Below are 24,199 nucleotides of genomic sequence, written 5' to 3' on the forward strand. Positions count from 1 at the left end.
TCACAATGCTTTGCAGACCATTGTGACGTCATTGGTTACCTTGACGTCACAATCAAATGACATCACTAATGGCTCTGCTACTGAAGCTGTTAGCAGTACTTTTTTGCACTTAGACACTGCTTATTACGGTCAACAAAGTGAAAAAGTTGGAAGAATGATGTTGGATGATAAATAAAATCTCACCCTCGTGTCTTTTGCTATCAAATATATCAACACTCGTTGATATATTTGATATCAAAAGACACATGGGTGAGATTCTCTATGTATCATGTATTGATTTAATTCTAACATGTATGTGAAACTTTCATGGAGAGAGACTTTGTGAGATTCAGCAAACCGTGGTAAGATAAATATATTATTTTCAGACCACGACATAAACACTTATGAAATTGTATTTCTTTTCCAACATATCCCACGTGCCGGAAAAAGATAGCAAAATACAATAGCGGCCATCCTTAAGACATCAGGACTGAGAGTTAGCGGCCATCCTTAAGACATCAGGACTGAGAGTTATGCCCCTTTGATTGTGTATTTCTATTGAAAACTTTATTGTTTTGATTGTTGCAAATGGCACAATCAGGTTGTAAATATGCCATCCAGCATCACCAAGTTCAAGGATGTTGAAAGTATCATTAACGGGAGCAAGGTTCGTAAATTTAGATGCCTTAGAATTGTTATAGCATTTCGCTTGACGTCAAGGGCCCCAGTTTTCGCTCATTTCCAAGCCTATTAAGGTTTTTAACATGCATTCTCCCAATCAACAAATCGTCCAATTATATTGGTTAATGAACATGAATGCTTAACATGACTGGTGTTTATTCTACGAGAAAGTTAATTTTCCTTTGAAGTTCGCCCATATCCAAATTTCGTGAGTATCCTTGTATTCAGTCGTAGTTTTTCCCGATAGGATCAAATTGTCTAAAAGCACCTTTTTATGTGGACACCTTACTTGTTAACTGCGCCCTCTACCATGTCACTTTGGTCGTTACATGGGTATTATGTGCACCCCTCTTTTTAGAGGGCCGAGATGGAGCAATAGGGCCATGTCTTGACTTTAGGACCCCATCGCGGCTCTCGGCTCCAGGCGCACATTTTCGCATTGCCGTCAGTGGCGTAGACTTACCCTTAGATAGTATATGGGAAGGACATAAGATTATGATTGTGAATAGTCTTGGAAACATAACCAATCCTAAGACAATGTAATATTGCCCAAGGGCTGAGATAGTAGGGCTGGGACGGTTAACTCGGGTACTCGGGTCGGGTGGGTACTGAGTAGGACACATGCAGGTACTCATAGGACTACCCGGACTCGTGGTTAGTCACATGATATATTGTTTAATAACAAAAATTATCTGAAACTCTATGGTTACACTATATGTGACTTATGTTCCCATTTCTTTCTGACAATGCACCCATTCTTTCTGACTTTTATATGCTTGAGGGTAAGGGGGTGTAGGATCGGGTAATGGGGTGGTGGGTACCTGGGCAGGATCGGGTAATGGGGTGGTGGGTACCTGGGTAGGGTCGGGTAATAGGGTGGTGGGTACCCGGGTAGGGTCGGGTAATAGGGTGGTGGGTACCATGGTAGGGTCGGGTAATAGGGTGGTGGGTACCCGGGTAGGATCGGGTAATAGGGTGGTGGGTACCCGGGTAGGGTCGGGTAATAGGGTGGTGGGTACCATGGTAGGGTCGGGTAATAGAGTGGTGGGTACCCGGGTAGGGTCGGGTAATAGGGTGGTGGGTACCCGGGTAGGGTCGGGTAATAGGGTGGTGGGTACCTGGGTAGGGTCGGGTAATAGAGTGGTGGGTACCCGGGTAGGGTCGGGTAATAGGGTGGTGGGTACCCGGGCAGTAAAACTGGACTCATCCCAGCCCTATAAGGTAATTATGCCAAACTGGCAAATAACAGAGAAACATGTATCAGTTGCAAGATGGCTGCTGCAGTAATTAAACATTACTCTTGCTATAACTAACTTTAAATACACAATGCCTTTTTTAAGAATGTGGTCAAATGTAACGAATGTTATATTTGGGATAACACTTTCTTAGTAAATACAATTTCGAGTACTTTTGAGTTCAGTCCCAGCCCATTATGACTGACTTGTGTGTTCAAAGATAGTCATGTCATACTAAAGACTGGAAGACCTAAATGAAGACACTAACGTGTGTGATGATAAGGTCTTAGTTGCTGCCCAGAATTTTTATTTATTATTTATTTTTAATTTTTTATTAAATTTTATATGAAACTGTCTGGTATTGAAGTAAAGAAATTACAAATCATACCATCAAGTCAGTTGTAAAATCTCTCTTCACGGATTGTGAAAACAGACCACAAGTTGGTTTCAGAGTATGTTACACATAATAAAAGCAGCCAGATGGCGCATTGCACTTAATGGCTTTACACTGTTCTTCTGCAAGTGGTAAAGTGATATGGCATCTAAATTGCATTGTGTATTCATGGTAAAGTTATCTTTATGAATACTAAGATGTAATTGCGAATAATCTTTTCACAATTGGGTGAAATATTATAATAATAGTTTCATTTTCATTTATGCTGCAATTATATATCAATTTCAAGATAAATGGATCACATGTTGGGGAAGGGAATAACTCTGCTAATAATAGCGTTTGTGTTCGTGTCTTAATGGAGGTTTTAGCTCGAAGTTGCAACCAGGTGTGATTGTACTTTGCAGATGAATCTGTTGGATTTGCCAGAATCTGTAATCAGTATGTCAAAAGTAACATCACCCAACAAGATTGTGTTTTCTTTAAGTTTTGAAAGATTTACCGGTACCGTATATCGCTGTGTATAAGGCGAGTTTTTCGTACCTAAAATGAGGGGGCTAAGAAGGGGGGTCGTCTTATACACGGAGTCGAAGATCTCACATTTTTTTCCACTGGCGATGTCAACCGGCGTCCGATAGCCAGCAAAAGCATTTGACAATAAAACTTCGCATTTCGTCCTAAATAACTGTTTCAAAAACTATTTCCATACATAAAGTATGTAGTATGTATGGCTTAAGAAACTTTGTTTGGATGATGTCATTGTACGACACACTCTGTTTTATTCAAAACTTACAAGTTATGTCTGGATTTTAACTGACATTGTGTTCCTCACCAGGGAATACAGGTTATTTAGTTTATGTTATCTTGTTTCAAGTCATCATGTTGTCTTGTTGTGAACAAAACAAAACATCCAACTTTGTCTTCCTTTCTTGTCGTGGAGGAAAATGGGTCACATTCAAATAAATTATCTTAAATAATTGTTTGCATTTAAATTGAAATACATTTTGTCATTGTAAAACTTGAGTTTATTAAAAATGTAAGTAAATTTTGGGAGCCATGCATTATCAAACGCTAAAACTGAGTTAGCGCTATATTGAAGTGTGCAACAGCGAGGGAACACTGTAGATGAACATTACCTTGAGTTTTCATCAGTATGTGTAAAAAAGCCAAAGATCATAGAGGGCTGGTCGAAAAGTTCTAAGCCTGATGAACTTTCAATTATGGGCTATAACAAAGTGAACTAGTCAATGTAGTACATTGTTTGTGTAGGTCAGTGCAAGTGTATTTGTTGTGTTGCGGCTGTTTGTGTACATAGTAACAGCCAAATAAACACAAGAACGAGTATCGAGCAGCATCAAGTTTTTTACTTTTACTCTCCAAGAACATGAAGAAATTCATGACCGCATGTCACAAGTGTATGGGGAAAACAGCCCTAGCTATTACTGTTAAATGTTGGCAGCTATGTTTAAGGATGGGAGAACAAACCTTGATGATGACCCTAGGTCTGGACATACCTCAACTTCCATCAATGAAGATTCAATCAAGGAGATAGAAAAACTTCTACTGTCAGTTAGACGTATTACCATTGCTGAACTTGAGGAAGACACATGTCTAAGCCTTGGATCCATTGAAACTATTATTCAGGAACATTTACAGATTTACAAGATATCTGATTGTTTAGCCCAAAGTCTCTAAATTTTTATCTTAAGGAAAAAAGAACCGACATTGCCACAGAAAATTTAGAGCAAATTGAGGAGGCTTTTGTCAATTCAAGTTCAAAAAGAGATTAGTAACGGGTAAACATGGGTCTACCACTATGATCCCAAGTCAAAATGTCAATCCACTTCTCCAGCACTAAAGAAATTCAAGTCTTCAAGATCAGTGAAGAAAGTTATGGCCACTGTATTCTGGGATGCAAAGGGTGTGATCCTTATTGATTACTTAGAAAGTCAAAAGATGATTACCGATGGCTGCTTCATCGCCTAAGCATGCTAAGTTATCCTATCAAAGAAAAGCGTCGAGGAATGCTGACTACTGGAGTTCTACTACTTTATGACAATGCCTCTTCTCACACCTCTCGATTTGCAAAGGCTGCTGTGCGACAGTGTGGGTTCAAAGAGCTTCCTCACCCTCCATACTCTCCTCCATACCTGGCACCAAGTGATTTCCACCTGTTTTCTAAACTGAAAGAACATCTTCGTGGAAGTGCTATGACGACAACAATGAGCTCAGAGCTGTCGTGAATGGGTCTTTGAGGGTGGTGTCAGAAAACTCCTTCCTGACTGGAATTGAAAAGCTTCACAATCGATATGAGAAGTGTATTGAAAATCCCACAAGTCTACACTAGGCGACACCATTTTGTTTGAAACAAATGCAAGTGACATGAGAGATGGAATCTGATTGGTCAGTAAGAGGACATGAAAGGGACATAACTTGTAAAAGCCACTGGTGGCGCTACGTTTGAGTCCAGAAATTCCTTGTCAAAGTCCTAGTTCGGCGAGGGTGGAAGCATTACTTTTACAGTCAGTTAACTCCCTTGCCTCGGGAAGATGGTACATTTATGACTTCTTCAAATACTTCAATTAACCTACCACCAGTGTTGTGTTAACCTCACCCCCCAATAATAGGGACGAATTAGTCATCAACACTTATGGGGATTTATTAAAAAAACACTTCTAATATTGAAACCTGAGATACTGATGTGACATTGTCGGATATCTGTTTAAAACATCCATCACTTTGACAAAAGGTTTAAAGTTGTCGCACAAAATGGTGGATTCTGTATCACTTCGGAGCTTCTGATTGGTCAGTCATGTTGCTTGATTGAGAAAGCGAGGGCTTAATGCATTAATATTCTCAGTTTTGTATGAAAGTGCCCCATTGATTACTACTGGTGTAACAACATGTTATACAATTCCAGTATTACCATGTTATGAAACAATATTAGTATATTGTTATTATTACATATTTTCTTCGTCAGATGGATTGCACACAATAAGTTGATCCAGCACGTTCAAGTCACAGTGCGGCATCTCAATGTGCAGGAGACAGCTGCTGCTCTTCGTCCATTCTACTTTGTGGTGCATCCAGATCTGTTTGGAAAATATCCAAGAGAGCGGGTACGTATGACAAAATGGTGCTACAATGTTCCACAGAAGACAGATGACAGATGAAAGTACTTGATATACCAAATACCGTATTCGACGTAATAAGCGCCCAGGGCGCTCTCAAAATTAGAAATAGGGGGCTCTTATTAGAATATTATTTTTGTGAAAAAAAACAGAGTTAAAAGATAAATTTCATGGTTTATGCTGACAGCCTGATATGTTTATATACGACAGATATATTTTTCCAGAATGTATTTGCCCATAATTAAGGGTGCATATAACACATGAGTGCGTATTATACGCGAATAAATAAGTCTTGTGTACATTGATCAATCGGAAGGGGTGCTAATTGGGTTTGTTCACTAGCCAATATATTAGCAAATATCGCCGTGGGCGCTTATTAAAGCGGGGTGCTTATTACGTCGAATACGGTATAGAAATTTAAACATCTTGTTGGTCTGACTAATGGAAAGCATAAATATCTCCTTGTTATATTTACAGGTAATATAGAATTTGATATTATTAAAATCAGATATTTTACTGTGATATGAAACGTCTCTGCTTCCTTATCTGAGGACACATCCATAAAAGATTGTGTCAGATGAACCATGATCGATGTTTAACTGACAATCTAAATGCAGAAGCCATGGGTTCTTGAGTCACTCAGTAGACAGCTTTATAGAATGATTTCGCTTCAACTTTTACCACCTCAATTCGGATATTTTGATCTTAGGATAAGAAACCTGCCACAGAACAAAAATATACCATTGATTGTAAACTCCTGGTGCTCAGAAACTACAGGATTTATAAAATATCAACAAAAATGTAATAGCACAGTTTTTTTGGTTTGCATTCGGAACTCGCCATTTATGTTCATTTATATACAGACATTAGATATGCTTTGCTCACTTGTACCGATAATTTACAAGACTTGAAACTGATTGGCTGATGTTGCTGCTGATTGGCTGATTAGATAGCTGCTGCTGATTGGCTGATAAGATAGTTCACCGGTTGCGACCCCTATGGAGTCCTCAGATCTTCACACTGGGAGGTATGGTATCAGAATAAAATATCTGATTTTAACAAGAATGTATCAAACTTTATCTTTGTTGTTTACAGTCTGTGAATGAGGAGTCCCTGAAACGATTACATGAATATATCACCTGTCTGCAGAGGTCAGGGTCAGCTCATCCAACTGTGCTTCAGTTCTTCTTTCGCCCGCAGCAACTTCCAACAGAGAAACGTAAGTAGCAGTTGAAAAAGCAGCTTTCAACAAAGAATCAAAAGTAGCTGTCGGGTTAAGAAACACCTCTCACAATAGAGAAGCGCTAGGGACTGTCAGGGTTTTACACGATGTGCAAATGTTGAGATTGGACGCAGAAAAAGAATATAAGGGGAACGCACAACACTATCCATTGTACCTACAGGATCTAAAGTAATTATGTAAACATACAGTACGTTACACCATTTCTATACTTTACAGAACCCTCATATTGCCTGTAAGAACCCTTAGAATTAATTATTGGGGGTCCTCTGACGTATTATAGGTGTATGTGTGTGAGAAAGAGAGAGGGAGAGAGAGAGAGAGAGTGTGTGTGTGTGTGTGTGTGTGTGTGTGCGTGTCTGGTGTGCGTGCGTGTGAGTGTGAGTGTTTGTTTGTGTGTGTGTGGTGTGCGTACATGTGAGTGTGTGTGTGTGTGTGTGTGTGTGTGTGTGTGTGTGTGTGTGTGTGTGTGTGTGTGTGTGTGTGTGTGTGTGTGTGTGTGTGTGTGTGTGTGTGTGTGTGTGTGTGTGTGTGTGTGTGTGTTTGTGTGTGACGAGTGCATCCATGCATCAAAGAGCAGCAACTCTGCATGCTGAATATGGCATTACTCAGAGAACAACACTTGCAAGTAGTTTTAAAGTGGCAAGCTATATTTTATGGCTTCTGCACAGAAAAGTATCCTGTTATTATGACTCACCAGTGCCCTCATGACATGGAGAAAATATCCCAACTTCATGCAGGATAATCTAGAAACAGCCAAGATTCCTAGCAGTATGTTCAACTTGAGTATCGAGGCATGGCTGGCCCAGTCGTCATTTTCCTGTGCAGAGTTGTGTCCCTTGGGCTGCAAGAAACCTTTAAATCCTGGTATATTATATCCACGCCCTTTTAGGTCATTATCTATAGTTATACCAAGGAATTCTGTCCGTCTGTATGTCCAATCTGAGGAAATTTTTGTGTGTGAACATATAACTTGAAAACTTATACATGTACTTAGATTCTTTTCAAACTTTGTGAACACTTTCTATACCAATATAATAATAGGACCAAAGACGTATATATATCTATATACGTCTTTCATAGGACAGATGCAGTGTGAAGGTTGATTTCAATATATGGATTATTTTATTTTTTTTACCTAAATGTTTGTGCGACCAATAACTTAAAAACTACTGCATGGATTCTTTTCAAATTTTAAGAACAGTTTCCATACTTATAGAAGAAGCGCATTGCAAAGTTTGATTGTGATATGTGGATTTTCTGTGAAAGTGTGAATTTTTAACACGTTTAAAAAACAGTGAAGACACACTACTGACTTCAACTAAATCATCATTTGGATGCCATCCTGCTATGTTTCAGCTGCTCTACAAAGTGTGAACATTTCGTTGGCATCCCGTGATGTACGAGACACGGTTAAGACAGTTCTCAGCTCTTTCCATCTCCCCCTTGACTATCTCAGCTCCGTGCCGCATAAACCCTCCCCAGCCAGTGGTCAGCCTGACCGACCAATCGACTGGCATCCGTCCTACTATGCAGCCACAGGGAAACAAGATCCGAGGGCAAGGCCTTCAAGTACTGTCGACATCTCTCTCAGGTTATATCATTGTTTTGTTTTATTCACTTGAATACAAACTAAGATTTTAGCACTGTAATAATTACAATTTTCTGTCATCAGTTGTATTTTTAAATGATATACATCATCAAGGACAATCTTTTCGACGGTTCTTTAAACAGTAAAAAATTACATATATACTACTCAAAAGAAGTTAAGGTACACCTGATTCTTTCACTTCTTTTGAGTAGTATGCATCCGTACACTTAACCATGTATTCCATCACTGCAAATATACATTCATTCACTGTATCTCAAGTGCTCACAATCTAGTAGACCTACACTAACCCCAGGATAAATATCGCGTGGTTTGCACAAATTCAAATTACCTACCCTTGATTTCCATTAGGGCTTTTCTATCTAACGGACCAATCAGAATGCATGTTACAAATCAGCGTTATTGTTAGGTCGGACCATGTCAAGAACATGCCAGACATTCCGACTGATAGAGTTTGAGACAACGTCAACAGACCGATATGCAAATGAAAGCCCTTAAAAATGTCTTCATGTCTATTAAAACTGGTGGTGGAAAGTCCTCCCTTACCTTCTTCCTTTTTCTTACTCTCTACGTTTGATTGGTCGGTCAAATGTAAATGAAAATTAATTTTCGGGTAATTTGAAATCGCGAGAACCACGGGAATGGATCCTGGGGTTAGTATAGGTTTACCGAAATGCCAGCCCATTCAATGAACAATTTGAATTTAAATGCCCCAATCAGCAGTGACTTCTTCCACCATGTGTGCAGTGTCACATGCTGCCCTACTATCTTATTGGACCCGTGAAGGTCCGGGGCAGAACAGGTTTTCCGGAACCCAAGCTTGCCGTAAAAGGCGACCTGGCTTGTCGTAAGAGGCGACTTACAGGATCGGGATCGCTGATTTGGTTGATCATTGTATCCCAATTGTGTAGATCGATGTTCATGATGTCAATTACTGGATTGTCTTGTCCAGACTCGATTATTTACAGACCGCCGTCATATAGCTGGAATATGGCTGACTGTGGTATTAAACAACAACCAACCAACCAACCAACCATCAAACTTACCAAACAACCAACCAAACAACCAACCAAACAACGCTATTCCTGACTGAATCTTTTTATAGCTGATACTTGTGTTGGTAATGGCCTTTAACACGTGGCATCTTTAGTCAACTGAAGTGTATCTGGTTATATGGTGGAATTATTTTTTCCTATACCAGTTAAAAAGCACAAAAAAGCATTGAAACTTTACCACATATTGCTAACATATATTAATCAAGTCAAAATGAAATATCGTGAATAAGAAAAGTCTTGGAGATTCTGAATCCTCGATATTTCAGATCATGGCTGTTGAAAAATATAGAGAAGTCGCACAGTTTCCTGGAGTCTGTTCAGTCGACAAAGGAGGACATTGACAGACTCTGCAGTGCTCTACAGGTCTCCATCGGGCTGTCCGACATTCGCTGGGAGAGTGTGTGGGGCTTTAGCCATTTCAGGGGATGCGTCAAAAGTTTCTACAGACTTTATACCGAACACCCAGAAAGAGTTGGGGGTATTCTCAAAGGTGAGTATATTTTAGAGATACTGGGTATACAAATCAATGTGTAATAAAGCGACAAAACCCTTTCCATATCCAATTAGAAATCTCTACACAAAGCAGTCGACTATATCATGAGCATGTGTTAATGAGTCACTATCAAATAGTGATGATACCAGGCTTTCGCAAAAAGGTGAGCGTATCCTGCCCCACTGGTGGAATCCATCACAAACACATGTAAAGGCAGGTCAATTGTTCACCTGAAAAGAAATTAATTAATTGCTTTTCTGATCTTTAAAAAGGTATCTGAATGTAGTGCCATGTGTGGTATGTTTGTCAAAATGGTCTCAGTTTTGTAGCTGACTGGTATATCTTGTATTTTTTGTGCACACAGAAGTAAGTATTTTTTCTCGTCACTGATTTTTTTCTCTCATATTTTATAGTATGTAAATGTTGTGTTCTACAGGGCGTTCTCTGGTGTTCAGTAACAGTACGGGTGTATCTGTCCACGGAGACATTGTTCTCAGCAGTGAAGACGTTCCTACCTACTGGATGACGGTTAGACTTGGTCAGAATGTCCCATAATGAATAAATGAAATCTTAAAAGTGCCCTTAGACCCAATCTCATTAAAACCAGATCTTAGTTCTCACTACCGCTAAACAAAGTTCTGAGGACATCCCATTACGGGTCAGGTCAGACTGACATTGCGCGAACTTTGACCGACCAATGGAATGACTAATCAGAAGGCGGCTTTCTCATGCTTTACGGCACAAATTTCAAATTGGTGACTACGCTTCGAAACATATTTTGACAAATTCTCGACTACAAATTTAAAACCTGAACCAAAAACATTCTGGAATGGCTAATAGATGGTCTAGATTGTAAGGATTCAGTCGTTAAACCCGTACCAGGGTAACTATCATTCGGAATTCCCCATGTTAAAGTTTTCGAGATTGCATGATTAAGAAATCACATTCCAACTGTCACTTTCATAATCTGGTAAGCGATGCATTGATTGGTCGGATGAAAGGTCATTCTGACATGACCCCTAATGGGATGTCTTCAGATCTTTGTTGAGCGATAGCGAGAACTAAGATCTGATTTTAATGAGATTGCCTTAGACCCTATGTCTTCAGAAAACTGTAAAGCAATCATTTGGCTATGTTTAACTCAATAGCATCACTATAGTCAAATATTGTACTTATACATTCATGTTATTATCAGTTCTAGCAAAAAGAAAATGACATCTTATTAATACGATATTGTAAAACAAACTCGTCTGAGACACAGTCTTTGTCACCTTGTTGTATATCTAACTACAGTAGGTAGCTCTACTGCTATATATAAGCATTGTCAGGATAGGGACCACAAGAGTTGTGTCCCTTAGACTTTGTACCCATCATGCCATGCATCAATGAACATCGTCTTGAACCCGCCATCGATGGCGAGTACCAGATTACCGTATTCGATGTAATAAGCGCCCAGGGCACTCTCAAAATTAGAAATAGGGGGCTCTTATTAGAATATTATTTTGAGTTGAAAGATTGTAAATTTCATTGTTTATGCTGACAGCCTGAAATGTTTATATACGACAGATATATTTTTCCAAGATTTAATTGCCCATAATTAAGGGTGCATATAACATACGAGTGTGTATTAAACACAAATGAATAAGTCTTGTTTACATTAATCAATTGGAAGAGGTGCTAATTGAGATTGTTCACTAGTCAATATATTAGCAAATATCGCTGTGGGCGCTTATTAGAGCAGGGCGCTTATTACGTCGAATACGGTAATTTCTTTTACCTTTTCGAATTATTAACTCATCATCTTTGAAATCCTGTCATCTAAAGAGTCATTGAAAAGACCCTCTTGTGTTCGCCTAGCTGTTGATGTCGGTGAGGTCGTACGAGGCAGTGTTGGAGAGGTTGCCGCTGATGGAGGAGAAGCTGTCACAGCTCCTCAATAACATCCAGATCGTGCGCCGGAAACGGAAGCATCACCTCGTAATGGCAGAAGAATATGAGTTGTTGCTGAACAAGCTCCTCAACTCCCTCCGGCGATGTCAGGATGCTGCAAAGACGAAGCTGTTCAATAATGACCTCTCACATCTGCAGCTGGTGGTGGAGGGGTAGGTGGCAGAATCTTGGCTGAAATAAATATCTGTAGTATTTCGGAATGGTTGTACAAAAGGCTGAAATTGTCTTACAGACTGTTCAGGGATTAATATAATATTATGAACAATAATAAATTATCTGTTTTGATCCTTCTTTTTAAGTTTTGAGCCTAGGTGAGGGACTGTAAACATTAATTCGCGAGGGACGATATATTTTATATATTATAAATAGTCTTTTTGTGTAAATGTAGAAAAATGTGTTTTTTGGCAAATCACATTGAGAGATATAGGGCAACCCATTGGTATGACAACATTTCACAAGTTGTCTGTATAAGATGCCTTCATTACATAGGGGCACCATTAACCCATTGATCATCTTCTTGAGGCAAGGGAGTTAACTGTAATAGTCCAATTTCCACCCTTGCCATTGTCCCTTCTATGTCCCTCCTATTGACCAGTCAGATTCCACCTCTGATATCACTTGCATTTGCTTCAAACAAAATGGCAGCACCCAATAAAGACGATCTGATTGATATACAAGATCTGTATTGTAATATAACATGTCTTACTTCGTGAAGTGCATCAAATCACGTAAGCACCTTGATTAAAAACAAGGAAAGATTTGGAAAATATCTGTGGACGTTAAATTGACAGTACACATGCTTTGCAAATCCTGCAAATCAACCAAAATCTGCCATTAGTCTGTTGTAGAGAGTCTGGTCCCTTGGCTCTGTGCCCCACTGGTCAGTTCCTGGTTGAAATGAAATATATTGACAGACCATGTCATATCTGTTGTAGAGAGTCAGTTCCTGGTCCCGGTCCTGGTCCTGGTCAGTTCCTGGTCCTGGTCCTGGTTGATATGAAAAATATTGACTGACCACACAGCCATGTGTACTCTACTGTAGGCCATTAGTCTGTTGTAGAGAGTCTGGTCCCTTGGCTCTGTGCCCCACTGGTCAGTTTCTGGTCCCAGTCCTGGTCCTGGTCCTGGTTGATATGAAAAATATTGACTGACCACACAGCCATGTGTACTCTACTGCAGGCCATTAGTCTGTTGTAGAGAGTCTGGTCCCTTGGCTCTGTGCCCCACTGGTCAGTTCCTGGTCCTGGTCCTGGTTGATATGAAAAATATTGACTGACCACACAGCTATGTGTACTCTACTGTAGGCCATAAGTCTGTTGTAGAGAGTCTGGTCCCTTGGCTCTGTGCCCCACTGGTCAGTTCCTGGTCCTTGTCCTGGTTGATATGAAAAATATTGACTGACCACACAGCCATGTGTACTCTACTGTAGGCCATTAGTCTGTTGTAGAGAGTCTGGTCCCTTGGCTCTGTGCCCCACTGGTCAGTTCCTGGTCCTTGTCCTGGTTGATATGAAAAATATTGACTGACCACACAGCTATGTGTACTCTACTGTAGGCCATTGGTCTGTTGTAGAGAGTCTGGTCCCCTGCTCTGTGCCCCACTGGTCAGTTCCTGGTCCTTGTCCTGGTTGATATGAAAAATATTGACTGACCACACAGCCATGTGTACTCTACTGTAGGCCATTAGTCTGTTGTAGAGAGTCTGGTCCCTTGGCTCTGTGCCCCACTGGTCAGTTCCTGGTCCTGGTCCTGGTTGATATGAAAAATATTGACTGACCACACAGCCATGTGTACTCTACTGTAGGCCATTAGTCTGTTGTAGAGAGTTTGGTCCCTTGGCTCTGTGCCCCACTGGTCAGTTCCTGGTTGATATGAAATGTATTGACTGTCCATGTCATATCTGTTGTAGAGAGTCTGGTCCCCTGCTCTGTGCCCCACTGGTCAGTTCCTGGTTGATATGAAATATATTGACTGTCCATGTCATATCTGTTGTAGAGAGTCTGGACCCCTGGCTCTGTGCCCCACTGGTCAGTTCCTGGTTGATAGGAAATATATTGACTGACCATGTCATATCTGTTGTAGAGAGTCTGGTCCCTTGGCTCTGTGCCCTACTGGTCAGTTCCTGGTTGATAGGAAATATATTGACTGACCATGTCATATCTGTTGTAGAGAGTCTGGTCCCTTGGCTCTGTGCCCTACTGGTCAGTTCCTGGTTGATAGGAAATATATTGACTGACCATATCATATCTGTTGTAGAGAGTCTGGTCCCCTGCTCTGTGCCCCACTGGTCAGTTCCTGGTTGATAGGAAATATATTGACTGACCGTGTCATATCTGTTGTAGAGAGTCTGGTCCCCTGGCTCTGTGCCCTACTGGTCAGTTCCTGGTCCCAGCATCCATCCCTGGCTCCATCCTGATTGACTACATCGCCAAACACAAGCAAGAGGCAGACAAGATCATCAGAGACATGGAAAGGTAAGATTTGACTGGGCTTTTGAACACCCAGACAGGAGCTGGCCGATTTAGCATAGGCTGTAATTGGGAGAAAGTTTGATTGTGAGCTTAAAATTGTTCTTGCCAAAATTGACATTAGAGATGCTTGTGATTATATTTTCACCCAAAACAATTGTTTACGTTTGTAGACATCCATAAAACCTACGCATGTGCATCTCTAACTGGATATTAAACAAAAGCGCTAAACCAAAACCTGTTTAAGTTTTGTCACTCATGAGAAGAGAACTTGTATGGTTATAATCTCAAAATACACCCATCCCGTTTCCGGTGTGTATTGGCTTGTTATATTATTTTGGCGCTGGATAATGGTAATTCATGTCTTTATATTATGTCGGCGCTGGATAATGGTAATTCATGTCAAGTTATATTATTTTGGTTCTTGATAATGGTAATTCATGTCATGTTATATTATGTTGGCACTGGATAATGGTAATTCATGTCAAGTTATATTATATTGGTACTGGATATTATTAATTCATGTCAAGTTATATTATGTTGGTGCTGGATAATGGTATTTCATGTCATGTTATATTATATTGGTACTGGATATTATTAATTCATGTCATGTTATATTATGTTGGCTCTGGATAATGGTAATTCATGTCATGTTATATTATTTTGGCACTGGATAATGGTAATTCATGTCATGTTATATTATTTTGGCACTGGATAATGGTAATTCATGTCATGTTATATTATTTTGGCACTGGATAATGGTAATTCATGTCATGTTATATTATTTTGGCACTGGGAATGGTAATTCATTGTCATGGAACGCTTCTTGCTGTCTAACCAAGGTAAAGCTGTTCTACTTTCTACTCACACAAGGTGCAAACTTGTCTTGAATGCATAAATATGAGTTGTATTAATATCAGTTGTGTTGAAAACTGTTGACAAAAGAAGCTTAATACTTATACACATTTGTTATTTTGCCCATCCACATTCTCTGTGACATGGGTGTCATAGATTTATCAACTATTTGTAAATACAAACGTTAATGTTTGCTTGTTATTATTTTAAAGTTTGAATTTATTATATTAGATTTTAGTTTATGGTCATACAGGATATTATATTTCTCCTTTTCTACATTTTAAACTGCTAAAGTAAATGTAATATCATAACAAGGTGAACTACAGCGCTGTAGCACATTTTCTTTATTTTCCAGTTGTCTTCGACAGGAACAGGAAGTTGTAACATTCTGCCAGGCTGAACTAGAGTTATCTGCCCTTTCCAAGGATGAGTCTGTGACTCCCCAGCAGATGGTTGACTGTTGTCAGAAGCTGGTTGACGAGGCGTGGCTGCTGGGCGTGTCACTGAAGGGGCTGTGTCTGCGTGTGTCACACTTCTACTCCGTTATGCAAGATGGGGAAATCTGTATTCCTTGGGACTGGAAGAGCAGCTCACTTGATTGATAATGACAGAGACCATACAGGGATTTTCTTCAACCTACAAAACTGGGGGTCCAAGGGACCCCTGATAATAACTCCAAGGTCCTTACAGGAAATATTAGGTGGTCGGATAGCCTATTGGTTAAAGCGTTCGCTCGTCAGACCTGGGTTCGATTCCTGACAGTACAATGTGTGAAGCCCATTTCTGGTGTCCCCCACCGTGATATTGCTGGAATATTGCTAAAAGCAGGGTAAAACCATACTTACTCACTTACAGGAAATATGAAGATCCTGTAAAGTAATCAAATGGTGTAGTGTTTTGTAGATTTTGATTAGTTCTTTAATAACAGGAACTTTATATTTCTTGTCAAGAATTTGTTACGATGAATATTATTTTGTGTCCCTTGGGACGCAACATATTCTTCTTTCTGCGTGGATTCTATACAGTTGTTTGTACTGGGGTGAACATTTCTACATTGTGTAAAACCTTGGACCATATACAAATTTCGAAAACAACATCTGCGCATATGTAATGCAACAGGACATCCTGGTGTATCAGTTCTGCTCATTAGCACAGCGGTGATCATTAATGATAAGCTACTACTGAGGCCTTTGCCACATGGTCTTAGAGCTGAAGAAACAGCTGAGACCTCCATATGCTTGTATTGCTCCAGAGCAAAATCACAGTCACTCGCACTTGTTAAATCACTTAGGCTTAAAAAAAATAATAGTCTTGGTTTACAGGTACTGCCCTAATCATCTTAAAGTCTGCTAGATTATTATCAATCTGATGTGGTCGTAGCTAATACATTTTGTTAAATGAGTGGTATGGATACAGATCAAAGCATATCAGGAATTATATCATTGACTCATGATGTCAATCACTGGCTTGTCTGGTCACCATAAATGCCAAATGCAGTAAAGAATATGTAAGAAAACTGTTTTAGGAAACGTGACTGGATTAGCATTGGTCTTCAGCAACCCGTCCTTGTCTAGTCTGTCTCAGTTATTTACAGACCACTGTCGTATACCGTATTTCTACATTCTACATTTTGACTTGTCGTAAGAGGCGACTAACAGGATCGAGTGGTCAGGCTCGCTGACTTGGTTGGTGCATGTCATCGATCCCAAATGCCTAGATCGATGCTCATGATATCAATCACTGGATTGTCTGGTCCAGACTTGATTATTTACAGACCGCCACCATATAGCTGGAATATTGCTGAGTGTGGCGTTGAACAACAAGTAAACAAACAAACATTGAGTTTAATTGATGAATATTTCAGATGAGGATTGGTGCAGTGTGTGATTGTAAACTGACTGCCTAACCAGCATTGATGCATGTCCTCGTATCCCAATCACGTAGATCGATACTCACGATCTCAATCAGGATTGTCTGTTCAAGACTGGATTATTTACAGCGATTATACAGCTTGAATATTGCGTGTGGTGTCAAACAACAAATATTAACGACCAGATGTAGAGAGGGCCAAGTCAAATTCAATGTCAAACTAGAACCAAGAATTTAAAAGCAAAGGGTCCAACCTAATATTTTTCAATGTATATTGTATGTTTGTTGGGCTGCTAATAACAGGTTCACAAATGTTTAAAATGGGGGCGCTCCCATTGACTGTTAATATTGCTGTCACATTTTTCAAGAAAAGATTATGCTGTAATCCAAAGAAATTACAATTTTAGAAATATAATCTACCCAAGTATGTTTAATTGGAAACATTCGAAGTACCGTATTCGACATAATAAGCGCCAGAGCCGCTCTCAAAATAAGAATTAGGAAGGGGTGCTAATTGGGATTGTTCACTAACCAATATATTAGCAAATATCGCCGTGGGTGCTGATTAGATAGAGCCGGGCGCTTATTACGTCGAATACGGTATATATATATATCCCCTGTACATGTATATTGAACAGCTGAGGTTGCTACACCAATGATGTTTACACACTATAAATGCAAAATGCAGTACAGAATATGTATGATAGGGCTGGGACGAGTCCAAGTTTACTGCTCTGGTACCTGACCCCCTATTACCCGACCCTACCTGGGTACCCACTGAAGATGTTTGATTAGGAATTGTTTTACCGCAGCCCTGGCAAAAACTATTTAAAAACATGTATCAATCGATTAGATCATGCATACACTGATGTTGACTAAAGCTTTATCTTTACTCAAAGAAATACAAGTTATAAGGAATGTGTGCATCGTCAGGAAGAAATGCGAACATTAGCGACTTGTAGTGTAACCATTGAGCTATGGTGAGTTTTTGTCATTAAACAATATATCACGTGACTCACCGCGAGTCCAGGTAGTCCTGTGGGGACCCGGGTCCTACTGAGGACCCACCTGACCCGAGTACCCGAGTTACCCGTCCCAGCCCTAATGTATGGAAATTGTTTTAGAAAACAGGACTGGTTTAGTATTGGTCTTCAGCAAGCCATTCTTTTCTAGTCAGTCTCAGTTATTTACAGACCTCCGTCATATAGCTGGAATATTGCTGAGTGCAGCATTATCAACAAAGAAAGAAAGAAATGAACGAAAGAGTGAGTCTGATGTGATAATTGGACTACACACACTGAACTCAATCTGCCGTCACCAAATAAGCTATATTACATGACTTCTGGACCTGTGAAGATCCATGGTAGAATAGGTCTTCAGCAACCAATGCTTGCCGTAAAAGGCGACTGTGTTTGTAGTAAGAAGTGACTAACGGGGTCAGTTGGTCAGGCTCGCTGACTTGGTTGATGCATGTCATCGTATCCCAGTTGCGTGGATCGATGCTCATGATGTCAATCACTGGATTTTTTGGTCCAGACTCAATTTTTTGCAGACCGCCGTCATATAACTGGAATATTGCTGAGTGCAGCGTTAAACAACAAACAAACAAAAAAAAACATAAATTCTGGTTGTGATAGTGGTGTGCATTTATACAAGAATAGTATTGTTAGAAACTGGTCCAATGTGAATGTATGTAGATATGATTAGTTAGTACACATCTTAAAAGAGATGAAAGAAAATATGGTATGTAGAAATGAGACCAAACATAACTGTAGGACCAAATAAGTGCCAAAACGAAGAAATTTCTTTTGGCATATTTTTAACATTTAGTGCAAGTTATTTCATAAAACAAGATAAATCTGGTGTGGCCAAAGTCTGAAAGTAAATTGTATTATAAGTCAATGATTGCATGTGATCTGATTTTCATCTTCCTTTATATATTACCGTATTCGACGTTATAAGCGCCCAGGTCGCTCGCAAAATTAGAAATAGGGGGTCTTATTAGAATGGTATTTTGGTGAAAAAGTTGAAAGATAGATGTCGTGGTTTATGCTGACAGCCTGAAATGTTTATATACGACAGATATATTTTTCCAGAATTTAACTGCCCATAATTAAGGTTGCATATAACACACGAGTGCGTATTATGCACGAATGAATAAGCCTTGTGTACATTGATCAAACGGAAGGGGTGCTAATTGGGTTTGTTCACTAGCCAATATATTAACAAATATCGCCGTGGGCGCTTATTAGAGCGGGGGCTTATTACGTCGAATACCGAAAGTGTTGTATATCTGGATTCTTTAATCAATACGATGGACACATTCACTGTGATAGCCTCCCTTTGAGTATGATTCGTCTGTTAAACATTTGATGTCTCTTTAGGCAAATGACTTTGTTTGATATGTGGCTCGGTTCACCAAGCAGTGAATGGGTACCCAACAGAGAATGAATTCGTAATGTGCTGTTGGCCATATGGCGCCTCATAGGCAGCTTGGGTTGTATGCTCCCCAGGGAGCTGAGAAAGAAAATTGAGTTCACACTGATCCATTGACCAGGGTAATAATGTAGCGCTTTGCGCACACTTTACGGCGTGGATTTGGCGCATTATATGCACATCAATTATACCCCGCCACCAAGTGAGGAAGGGGATATAGGAACGGAGTTTGTCCGTCCAATTCTCACTGTTGACAAATTTTCAAAAAACTATTTTAAAATTTTACACACTGATGTTACTGGTCACGATCTCATTCATTATACAGAGTTATGGCCCTTGCTCCATCACCTTTCAACTTAGTGCATACTGTGTGGACCCGTGAAGATTCCGGGGTAGAATAGGTCTTCAGCAACCCATGCTTTCCGTAAAAGGCGACTATGCTTGTCGTAAGAGGCGACTAACGGGATCGGGTGGTCAGACTCGCTGACTTGGTTGATACATGTCATCGATCCCAATTGCGTGGATCGATGCTCATGATATTAATCACTGGATTGTCTGGTCCAGACTCGATTATTTTACAGACCGCCGTCATGTAGCTGGAATATTGCTGAGTGCGGCGTTAAACAACAAACCAACAAACAAAGCATTCTGTGTGAATTTTTTTTTCTCAGAGACTACTGAAATTACTTGAATGAAGGTTTGCATGCTTATATAAGAGTTACTTGTTATTATTAAGAATAGCCATCCAGTCAGTTGCACTTATAGGCAAGAGAGATGCTGTACGAGGCTACTGATGGTGATGCTTGGGTCCAGGGTATCGATCATAGTGGGCCAGACAATGGATGATGGGGTAATCTGTTATATCAGGAAGATTCAGGATTAAAACACTTCTGTGATGTCATTCTATTGTTTGAGCGCTCCAATATTTTTAGGGAATGGAGAGTTGATTGTGTTCTCTGCCGCTGGTGCACGTGCTCCGTCGCGAGCTGATCTTTACACTGCATGTTTTATGGCTTTTTAGAATGTTTTGTCAAAGTGTAAGAGCAGAGATGTGTTTTAAGTAGGGGATTATCCTCGTAGCTCTCCATTCCTTACAAATAGTGGGCCCCTGGAAGATACAGGATTATATTCTGCTGCTGTGGCAGTGCATCTTCTACTTATTGTTACCATATTCAACGTAATAAGCGCCCAGGGCGCTCTCAAAATTAGAAATAGGTGGCTCTTATTAGAATATTATTTTGGAGTTGAAAGATAAATTTCGTGGTTTTTGCTGACAGCCTGAAATGTTTATGTACGACGGATATCTTTTCCCAGAATTTAATTTCCAATAATAAAGGGTGCATATAACACACGAGTGCGTATTATACGCGAATAGGGGAAGGAAGCTGTGCGTATTATATGCGAATAGGGTTCGGAAGGGGTGCTAATTGGGATTGTTCACTAGCCAATATATCAGCAAATCTCGCTGTGGGCGCTTATTACAGTGGGGCGCTTATTACGTCGAATACGGTATTTCTTTATTGAACAGGACTTTGGAATGTCAGCATTTTTAGGGCAGTTACTTTGTATCAGGGAGATGACTAGTGTTTTCAACTATGCGCCCATGGCATGCAGTTTGGCAATAAAACATTCACCTGGTAATTGGGGGTTGAAAAGTCCTTATTTCCTTAATTTAGAGGTACCATATATGACGTAATAAGCCCCCAAAGCGCTCTCAAAATTAGAAATAGGGGGCTCTTATTAGAATATTATTTTGGTGGAAAAAAAACAGAGTTGAAAGATAAATTTCGCGGTTTATGCTGACAGCCTCAAATGTTTATATATACAGATATATTTTTCCAGAATTTAAGGGTGCATATATCACACAAGTGCGTAGTATACACGAATAAATAAGTCTTGTGTACATTGATCAATCGGAAGGGGTGCTAATTGGGATTGTGCACTAGCCAATATATTAGCAAATATCGCCATGGGCACTTAAAGAGCGGGGCACTTATTATGTCAAATACGGTATATATGCTTCAATCCATTAATGTAAACTAAGTATTAAAATCTTTGAAGCTGATCACTAATCTTGAAGTAGGACATTTTTATTCTTACTGGGAATTTTTACTAATATTTGCACCACATAAGGTTTCTGGGTAAGAATTGGTCCCAGGGGGCACGGGTGGCCCAGTCGTCTAAGGCACCGCAATTCGCTGTGCAGAGTTACGTCCCTTGGGCACGCCAGAAACCTATGATTGTGGGTTCGAATCACGGTTCACCCCGATTATGTTTCTAGATTTGTCAGCACCATACCCATGCTCGTGGGTATGGTGCTGACAAATCTAGCAGCGTTAAACCCAACTCACTCACTCACTAGAATTGGTCTCCAGTAACCTGTGCTTGTCATAGGCGGCGACTTAAGGATTGAGTAGCCGGACTCGGTGACTAGGTTGATTGCATGTCAGCGTATCTCGACGGGTGGATCATCGCTCAATATTACCCAGTGCATGTCTGGTCATGACTTATATATTACATGTTCCCGTAATCATAGAGTTGGAATAACATTTAGAATAATTAACAAGTTGTTGTCCATAAATTGTGTCTACTTTGCCAAACAATGATGATGTGAAAAAATATGAATTGTTTGATAGGCATTACTTAGAAGTTGACTGATGACAAGGTAGACACAATTTATGGAAAGCAACTTCTTTAATACTGTAAAGGCGACGTTCATGAGGTATAAGGATCTATACAGAAACGTCGCCTTGACAGTATTAAAGAAGTTGTTATCCATAAATTGTGTCTACTTTACGAAAAAATGATGATGTGAATATATATGAATTGTTTGATAGGCATTACTTAGAAGTTGACGGATGACAAAGTAGACACAATTTATTTATTAATAAAAAAGTTGTCATCCATAAATTGTATCTACTTTGTGAAAAAAATATGTTACTGTGGTTCAAATGATTTAGAATGTGACATGATGTTGCAGACATGAAACACAAATCGTGTGAGCTACTGACCTTTGGAACGCCTTTGTTTTATTGAAATATAAGTTACATTTCAGTTACAGCAGTTTAGGGCATTACGGAGACAACCTGAGAACTTAATATGTGCTGTTGGTTGACAAAATGTAGACAGCATAAAAACATCCACACTGACATTCTCACAGAAGCATAATTGGCAATGTTGTTGATTGTTATGAAATTGGGCATGATTTGGTATCAATTTACAGGAAACATGTCTGTGATCTGTGATTTACTTTGATTTACTTGCAGAATGTTGGTTAATCAGTCATGGTTACATTTGAAGATGATCTCACAGGATATGACATCAGACTGAGTGTGTGAGTGAGGTGGGTTTAACGCCGCTTTTAACAGTATTCCAGTTATATCACGGCGTGTCAGCTTAATGTGGGAGGAAAGCCCGAAGTGAACCACTTTGGTGAAACCCTCAAGCACGGGTATGGTGCTGACAAACCTAGAAACATAATCGGGGCGAACCGGGATTCGAATCCACAATCATAGGTTTTTGGCGTGCCCAAGGGATGCAACTCTGCACAGCAAATCACGGTGCCTGAGACGACTGTGCCACCCATGCCCCTGACATCAGACTGAAACTGATGGAGGAACATAGGTTATGGTTCATGTCATGTCTCCATACCAACCTCACTTCATTGTAAATTACTATAGCAATCTCATTAAAATATGATCTTAGTTTTCGCTATGGCTAAACAAAGATCTGAGGGCATCCCATTAAGGGTCACATCAGAACGACCTTTCATCTAACCAATCAGAGCGTCGCTTACCAGATCATGAAAGTGACAGTTGGAATGTGTTTTTTAATCATGCAACCACAAAATATTTAGTTACATGTTTTATGATTATATCCATACAATCTAGGTCAACTGTAAGCCATTCCAGAATATGTTTCAAAGCGTAGTCGCCAGTTTAAAACTAGTGTTGTAAAGCTCGAGGAAGCTGCCTTCTGATTGGCTAATGTCGATTTCTTGTCAGTCATTTCATTGGTCTGTCAACATTCGCGAAAGGTCGTTCTGACGTGACCCGTAATGGGATGTCCTCAGATCTTTGTTAAGCGGTAGCGAAAACTAAGATTTGATTTTAATGAGATTGATTACTATAGCAGCCATTTACCGCCCTGTTACATGTAAGATTGTTTGTCATGCCAAGACTTGATCAATTTAAAAAAAATTAAATTTGAGAAAGTTCCCTTTTTTAATTTGGATAAAATTTTAATAAATGTCATGGCCTGGGTTCCCTCCTGAGTTCAATAAATTACAAAATGTTGGCTATCTGAACCCTGTTCCACAAAGCTATCTCAGCACTAGAACAAGTGTAACATCCATATTTCTTTGAATGTGTTTATTGTACCTAGTGTTGTAGTGTAATACAGTATTCACTCGACATATTTTGGATTGCATGGAATGACATAATACACTCTTTAAAATTTAAGGGTTTTGAAACAAACTGTCATATTTCAAACTTAAAAAGGTTGCAACAGACAAGGGAATCAAATATAGCATACATCAGCAAAGAGCTAAGAATATAGAATATAAGTGAACAACTTTTATTAAACTTGTTCTCGTCATCCTTTTTCATAGCAATAATTTCTCAACTTAATTTGTGTTTTAAGTAATTTAAAAGTAAGAAGTCTTTTCCCCCAAGTAAATGATTGATCAAAGTTTTAAAGTACATGTTGTAAGAACCAAACCAAGTCAGATATTTTGTCAATTTAATTTTTTGTGAAACCAGTTATTAACCCAAAGTTAGAGATCATTCCAAAATTATTAAGTTGAAACT

General features: G+C 39.6%; 1 protein-coding gene across 1 annotated transcript; it reads left to right on the forward strand.

Annotated features, from left to right (window-relative positions):
* The first annotated feature begins 538 nt into the window (after nt 1-538).
* On the forward strand, nt 539-16,009 carry LOC139451146 (T-cell activation inhibitor, mitochondrial-like). The gene is made up of 9 exons (XM_071232938.1): nt 539-646; nt 5,267-5,405; nt 6,513-6,636; nt 8,017-8,251; nt 9,588-9,811; nt 10,251-10,342; nt 11,672-11,916; nt 14,106-14,237; nt 15,442-16,009. Exons 1-9 carry the CDS (start codon nt 618-620, stop codon nt 15,686-15,688), a joined length of 1,467 nt encoding a protein of 488 aa, XP_071089039.1. The 5' UTR covers nt 539-617; the 3' UTR covers nt 15,689-16,009.
* The last annotated feature ends 8,190 nt before the right edge of the window (nt 16,010-24,199 follow it).

The sequence above is a fragment of the Haliotis cracherodii genome, unplaced genomic scaffold (genome assembly GCF_022045235.1).
Source record: "Haliotis cracherodii isolate W230 unplaced genomic scaffold, xgHalCrac1.p SCAF_10, whole genome shotgun sequence".
Lineage (NCBI taxonomy): Eukaryota > Metazoa > Mollusca > Gastropoda > Lepetellida > Haliotidae > Haliotis > Haliotis cracherodii.

Coding starts and splice junctions, on each gene's coding strand:
- LOC139451146 (XM_071232938.1), top strand. CDS start 618: ATGTTGAAAGTATCATTAACGGGAGCAAG. Junction 647..5,266: donor GTATCATTAACGGGAGCAAG/GTTCGTAAATTT, acceptor TTTCTTCGTCAG/ATGGATTGCACACAATAAGT. Junction 10,343..11,671: donor TTCCTACCTACTGGATGACG/GTTAGACTTGGT, acceptor GTGTTCGCCTAG/CTGTTGATGTCGGTGAGGTC.